Consider the following 7,987-nt stretch of genomic DNA (forward strand, 5'->3'; position numbering starts at 1 on the left):
GCTGGGTAACTCTGGAGTGGTGTGGGACACTGTTGGTTTGGATTGTTGAAATGGTTTGTGTGACACCACTGGTGTTGTAGTTCGTTTAACAAATGACATTGACAAGCACCACTTATTGCAAAAAGTTGTACAATAGAGTAAACACGCAGATTTCAAATTTTATTGTGTTGGATTTGGTCTCATTCTAGAAAGAGCAAATCTCAGTCTTAGGTTATACTAACAGTTCCTGGAAGACTTGCTTCATAATAACATTTCATTTGACTCTTATTTCACTGTCTTGAATATCCTTTTGCACTCAACTAACACTCTTCTTTTAGAAAATGCAAAAGTACACACAAATGTGTGCAATATGGTGGTGTTGCATTGTATACACTTGTGAACCTCTCTTTCTTATTCAAATTCCTACTGTAATTCATATATTTGTGTTCATATCCACAGATGAGAATGGAGTCCACCCCGGCAACACAGCCTGCTAGAGCCTCGTACCCTCTCCAGCTTCCCCAACTGCCCCAGATGCCGCAGTCCACGTCTCGTAGCAGCTACACTGGTGTATCCCCAGTGTCCTCTCCCTCGCCTCCGTCTCCTCCACCGCCTCCTCCACCACCTCCCCCGCTCCCCAACCCCACCCACCACTCGACTCCGGTTGTGTTCACTAAATACAGTACCATTGCTAGGCTTCAAAACATGTCCCAGGCTCCAAATTACTATAAACAGACCCCCTTATTGGCTGCACAGCAGCAACAGGCCCAGGCCCCTATATCACCCTTACAGTGTCTCAAGCCTGTTGTGAATAACATTGGAGAAGCTGGCAGCGCTCCACCTCCACCGCCCCCACCACCACCACCCCCTCCTCCAGAGATGCCAGTGCCAGGGTCAGCAATGGCGGTGTTAAAGCATGGCCCAGTAAGCCCACATTATGTTCTTCCTCCACCCTCCGAAGAGTTCCAGCAGCCACCCCCATCTCATCTACACAGTAATGGCTTCCTGCCTCCACCACCACCTCCGGAACAGTTAAAATACCCTCCTCCCCTCAGCACCAATGGGCTCCAACAGTTCTTGGCTCAGAAGTTCCCTAGTATGACCTATGATTTTTCACCTGATCAGCAAGATGAAGAGCCTCCTCCACCCCCCCCACCTCCTCCACTCCCTGCACAGCCCCCGGTGTGTTTTCCTCCTCAGCCGTCAGCAGGTCCTCCACCTGCGCCTCCCAAAACATTTTCTGTTGTGTTTCCACCACAAACCGCTCCGAAACCTGGACACGGACTTTCCCCTGTATCTCCTGTTCCACCACCTCTTTCTCCGACCCCCTCAGCGACCATAAAGAAACAGCAGAGCCTCTCAAGTGGCCACAGTCCCAATCAACCTCCACCTACCCTTCCCAAACAATACAGCCTTTCTTCAAAAACCCCACCTGTATCTGCCCCCATCTCTCCAACCCAGTCAATTGTAAAGCAGATTGTAAACCAGTTTCCCGACACCCTTGATGGATCCAAAGGTCCTTCGCTTCCAGTGGTAAAAAACAAACCCAAATGGCAGCCAGGTGGGCAGGCTCTAGCCCAGTCACCGGAATTCCCACCACCTCCACCAGAGAGCAGCCTTGATTTTCCTCCACCGCCTCCTCCCAGCCCACCTCCAGCTCCACCAGCTTCCAGCAAGATGGGGTCACCAATCAAGAAATCCCCATCGACATCATCAAATTCCTCTACCGGTTCAGGAAGCAAGAAGCCCCCTCCAACCCCACAGCGTAACTGCAGCGTGAAGGGTCAAGAGTGCCAGGAGTCCAAGAAAGTGGAGGATCTGGTGAGCATGTTCGCCCAAACAAGTCAAGCCCCATCCAACTCTTTCTCAACTCCTTCCTCTACAACAGGATCACCTTCCAAGGACTTGGCAGTTCCGCGGGCACTACCAAAACCTGGCAAGATAAACCTGGCTAATCTGCCTATGGCTCTTCAGGGGAAACCAAGTCAGTACCGCCAGTCCGGCTTAGACTTTCCCTCTCCTCCACCGGAGTGTGACTTCCCTCCTCCTCCTCCAGACTCCGAGCTCCTGCCTCCTCCACCGCTCCCATCGGAACTGCACGCCGGGGCTCCCAAAGTGGCAGTGGTCAATCCCCAACCTCAACTGTCCTCCAGCACATCCTCATGGAAACAGAGCTCTTTGAAGAAAACGCTGCCTCCGACTATGCATCGCCGCAGCAGCGGGCCACCCGAGCCGCTCGCCCTTTCTCCACCTCCACAACAGATGCCCGTGTCCTCTTTTAATTCACAGATCCCACCAACATCCCCCAAGGCCAACATATCCGTTCAACCCAACTTCCTGGAAGATCTCAACAGAACTCTGAAGAGGAAGTCCATGACTCGACATGGCTCCCTGACCTCCTCCCGAATTTCGGCCAAGTTCGAGCCAGTAGCAACTATGGACGATATGGCCCTCCCGCCCCCTCCTCCAGAGCTGCTGCTGGGCCAGCAGAAAAAAGGCGGCTATACGGCCGCAAACATCTCAGGCTATGCAACGTTACGGCGGGGTCCTCCACCAGCTCCTCCCAAACGGGACCAAAACACTAAACTGACGAGCGACTGGTAGTTGGGACACTTGCCGGGATATGCTACTCTCCTTTTTATCTGTTTATCTTCAGTGGCCGAATTGTGTCTGCATTCAAATAATACTCATTTTAACCCCAGATTATAACCACGATATAAAAAAGCCAAACCATCTATAACATTAAGCTTCTCTGCGTATTTGTGCCGCTTTGCTATTAAGTGTAAGCAGATATACAAACCTACGGAAAAAAAGAGACTTACGTCGTTGTTCTAGGTACTGCATGGACACTGCTGTGAGGAACGGGGATGACGTTATATGTATATTAAAATATATATGTGGAACTCTGGGGCGGGAAGGACCTTGTACCTTTTTTATATGAAATTATTTAATACCTGAAATATATTCTTATTTTAAAGTTTAGTTTTGAAACCCTTGACTGTAAGCGTTTAACGTGGATAGAAAATCAGGGTTGTCGAATCGATGCTCGTGTGTGCGCACGGGTTTTGCCTGAGCTACCTGGTTGATCCACCCTCGGAGGAAAACTTGTTGCGCGTGTATAGCATACGTTCTAAATGAAGTATTCTACCAAATTTTCCACATTTAATTTAAACGTTTAGAACCTTCCACTTATGTGTCAAGAAAGGAAAAAAACAAGTACCATTGTTATTGATGAATCTGTTATGTTGTGTTGCTGTGGACCCTTATTTTACATGAAGATGTCCAGATGTTAGAACATGAAATGAGCCAATTACCAGTTGAGTGCATCTCCGTGTGTAGCTGGGAAGTGTCGGGGATGGGATGTGCTCTGTCTGTTTATGTTGGTTACATTGCTATCTATCTGTACATACAGCTGCAGTTCCTGACTTTATCGATGTGCGTTAGCTCTGCATGGGTGAAACTCAAAAGCGAATATTTCCATATTTTGTCATGACTCTTGATGTGCTCCAATGATCTCTGTATGCCCAGTGCTGTATCGAAGCGCGTCATATCCGGACCATCTATTCCTCAAGTCAGGGCAATGCCAAAAATGTACGATATTCTTGCATGCATGCTTTCATAATACGGTTGCCGGATCGTAGCCACACAACAAAAGGTGTCATGTCAAGTTACTTGACTTACAATGCAAAAAATTCACTGTGTGCCTACTGTCATCGTTGTCCGTGTATCGAACTTGAATGCGTAGTTTGACTAAAAATTTGCCTGTTGGTCTTGCATCTCTAAAATTCCTTTCGTTTTGAAGGATCGAGCGAAGAAACGTGAAGGACAGACAGAACCGCGTTAAAGGCCGGAGAACAGAGCTAATGCTGCTGCTTAAAGTCAGGAACCTTTTAGTTAATTAAATGGCAAAGTAAATGTCTGTTACATTTAAACTGAACAATATAAATGTATAAATCACTCAGAATGTCGTCCATGTTCTTGTTCTTTTTATGTTGTATATATGTAGCCTACTTTTTTCCAATGAGTGACATTTTAGCCGAGTATCACTTCAAATGTTTCCACTTTCATTACTGCGATGCATTAAAATTTCACTGTAATACATTTGTTATTTTATTACTATTACACCATGTGCTCTTTGTTTTTGCATTACAGTAATGAAACTGTGGTGCTGTGTCACAATGTAAAGTGTTTTAGCCAAAAAGTTATATGAGGGTGACCCCCAAGGTTCTTACTGTAGAGGTAATGTGCTATACGAACGGGATCACGTGAAGGTTTTGTGTGTTTGCTTTTAACGTTTTCCTTTAAATCACATCGATCAGGAGCCGCTAAATGTCTGCATAGCATGTCTTGCAGAGACGAACAACCCAGTGAGGCGCGTCTGCTCCCCACATAATGATTTGCCCCATTGCAGCCCAATGATCAGCATCAACTGATCCGATGAGATTCTGCACATTCTCATCATCTTGAGACCAAAACGTGAGTGGTATTCTAGAGCAAGATTCTGCCATAATTTACTAATCCTTATGTCATTCAAGACCTGCAAAACATACATGTACATATTTTTAATGACATGAAAGAGTGACTAGAAAGAAACTATGACTTTCAATGATTACTCAAATACGTACACCCGGAGCAACAGGTATTCTCGAGCCTGTCCTGCAGCGCCCCCTGTTTCTCTCATCTGACACGCTTCGGGTCAGTTCCGGTCATGTGATCGCCGCTAGTGATAATCACGTGTGGAGGACTGAGCGGATAATCGCTGATCTAGAATAAAATTTAAGATATTATATATCCGAGTCTTCTGAGGTGGTATATATATATATATATTATCGAGAGACAAAGTAAAACGATTCAAGCGGCATGTCATGTGTAGCAGAAGTAAAACTTTAGTCCGTATTTACGGTAAAAACTGATGCCTGGTTTTCGAGACGTGAGATATCAATGTATTTATCGATCTGTTTACACCACCTCAGAAGACTCGGATATTCGTGCACACTCCTACAAAAAGGAGTAAAATCACGGTGATCAATACGCAAAGGACATGGTTACTACACGTTTACTATAAAAAAATAAGACACAATAAGCATAACTCGGATCAACACGAAGGTAAGTAATTAATTCGTTATTTAAGTGAATAATCCTGTTTTTGTTTTGGGTTTGTGGAGACACATTGTGTTCATAACCACTAGATGGCGGCATTGTCTTACCGGACGGACACACGGCCGCTCAGACTGACTGCGGGTGTAGAAGAATTTACTCGAGCACATGGTGCGTATTCATTTTTTTATATTAAATGTTTTAGTTAATAAAAAGTATTTTTCATTGTTAGCTAATGCGTAAATTAATTGTTAACAAATGCAACCTTATTGCAAAGTGACAATTCATCATAACTTTGAGGCTCTGTCATACACTCTCTCATTAAGCATTAACGTCACATTAAAATTTAATAAATGTGAATATTAAGGTCGTATGTTGTATATTATTTGTTAATGACGTGTACACGTTATTGATAGTTAACAGGAGAAAGTATATTGTAGGTTGTGATCAGGGTTCTAAATTAACTTTTTTGATCACCAGCCAATGTGGCTGGTAACTTTCTAAAGTTACCAGCCAATCAGAATTTCCACTAGCCAATTTTTTTCGGGTGAAAATATGAGTAACACTGAATGCATTTGATCATTTTATTAACAATTTTGGCATGAAAAATACATATAAAGTACAATACATACAACAAAATATACACAGAAAGTGCATACATTTCAAGTTTGGGATTTATCTACAGTATCTATCTTTATATCTATCTACAGTATCTATCTTTCTATCTGTCTTTATATCTATCTACAGTATCTATCTTTCTGTCTTTATATCTGTCTATATCTATCTACAGTATCTATCTTTATATCTTTCTATCTATCTTTATATCTGTCTTTATATCTATCTACAGTATCTATCTTTATATCTTTCTATCTATCTTTATATCTATCTTTATATCTGTCTTTATATCTATCTACAGTATCTATCTTTATATCTTTCTATCTATCTTTATATCTGTCTTTATATCTGTCTTTATATCTATCTACAGTATCTATCTTTATATCTTTCTATCTATCTTTATATCTGTCTTTATATCTATCTACAGTATCTATCTTTATATCTTTCTATCTATCTTTATATCTGTCTTTATATCTATCTACAGTATCTATCTTTATATCTTTCTATCTATCTTTATATCTGTCTTTATATCTATCTACAGTATCTATCTTTATATCTTTCTATCTATCTTTATATCTGTCTTTATATCTGTCTTTATATATATCTGCAGTTTTAATCCTTAGGCTCTCCTGATGACTTCGGGCACTCTCATGGTCCTTTACTGCCTCGACTTTAAAATTAGTAGTTCCTACCACGAAATTGTTCGTTTTGTTTTTTTCTTTCGCGTACATGCGGCAATCCTGACAAAACATGACGACATTTTCGTGATCAAACACAAGCCATTCACTACCCGTCAGCCATTTGGCATTAAATTTTCTTTTCTTCGTTTCTCTGTTGATATCCTCATCCCCTGCCTCGTTCCTCTTCTCGCCCCCAGAAGTCTGTCCCAGCCACCGCCTCATTTAGTTTAGCTAATCTTAACTTTATACTTTACTTTGCTAGCTAGCTAGCTAGCTATCTAGCTAAACTCCGTCTTTTTTCAGTCTGCTCCCTGCTGTGGCTCCGTTCGTTTCCATGATTTCTCGCGCTGGTTTCACTACAAACTGCGCGCAGCCAATGGGCGTATGAAACGTCACCATTACGAAACAGTGTTCTTGGGAAATGTAGGAAGTACTGTCAGGTGGATAAATGCATAGGATAAATGACCGAGAACAGAGCCTTATGTATCATGCATGTAATGCCTCATGCATCACCGGCCAAACTGGCTAGTAAGTTTTTATTAACACCCGCCAAAATGAATTTTTACCCGCATTAGAACCCTGGTTGTGATATGCTTCGTATAAATATAGAGTCACTGTAATCTGTGTGGAGATTAGCCTCACTTGAACCTTACGCTTAACCACGGGTACAGAGGGATGTATGGCTTAATACGTTGAAATATTACACTGCTGGCATTCGTCGTTAGAAACGGATACAATATTTTCATTTTCTTAACAAAAAACTTGAACGTTATTCTCATTTTAACCTAAGGAGGTCGCCATTTTTCTTTTCGATGACGTCATCTGGTTGCACGCACAGGCAGCCAGACGGAACACAGACACACTAATTAGATATAAGGTGCTTTTAAGATCAAAATATATATTAAAATAATAATAAAGACGCTATTTGGTCTTATTTCATACATTTTAATATTGTTGATCAGATACGGTCACAAACATACATATCAAAAACCAAATATTATTATCAAATCCTATTTTTAGCTATTATAAAATGCATGTAATGCAGAATTTGTCACTTTGATAGGGTCCGCTGTCTCTCTTAGCTGACATTAACGTCTATAACACAGAATAAATAACCAAACCTCAAGCATCTTGCTACCGTGTTTATCAGTATTTTCTCAATGTATAGTAGATGATAATGTCTTAAAGACAGAGGCTGCATGTGTTTACATTGAACAGACGCAGCTGGAAAATGTGTGTGTGCGCTGTAGCATGAATAGAACAGGTTTAGGTTGCGAGTACAACCATGGCGGCGGTCAAATCTTTTTTCAAAGTTTATAAATGTCTAATGAAAACCAGTGTAACTGTCACAGTATTGATAAAGTCAGTGCCGCTGTTGATATTTTAAGCCATACGTCTCTCGGGATCCCCTTAAAAATGTTAAGCTTACCAAACACACTGCAGTATATTTCATTCCAAACCTGTAGGACTTTCTTCTGCAGAACACAAAAGGTATCTGGAAGACCGTTGGTTGACATTGGCCCCCCATTGCATGGACACAAAATCAGACATTCTGCTCCAGAGATGAATCATACAGCCTTTGAATGACAGGAGGGTAAAAAGTTTTGAAAATGTGT

The 7,987-nt window shown here is 42.1% G+C and overlaps 1 protein-coding gene across 7 annotated transcripts in view; it reads left to right on the top strand.

The window, feature by feature from the left end:
• The window catches only part of raph1a (Ras association (RalGDS/AF-6) and pleckstrin homology domains 1a), a 54,074-nt gene extending 49,995 nt beyond the window's left edge, over positions 1-4,079 (top strand). For all 7 annotated transcript variants that reach the window (XM_079465078.1, XM_079465083.1, XM_079465080.1 and 4 more), the window contains one exon: positions 439-4,079. In XM_079465078.1, coding sequence (XP_079321204.1) covers positions 439-2,583 — 2,145 coding nt within the window. In that variant the 3' untranslated portion in view covers positions 2,584-4,079. The remainder of the gene's footprint in view (positions 1-438) is intronic.
• Positions 4,080-7,987: the final 3,908 nt, after the last annotated feature.

The sequence above is a fragment of the Barbatula barbatula genome (assembly GCF_947034865.1).
Source record: "Barbatula barbatula genome assembly, chromosome: 9".
NCBI classification, from domain to species: Eukaryota; Metazoa; Chordata; class Actinopteri; order Cypriniformes; family Nemacheilidae; genus Barbatula; species Barbatula barbatula.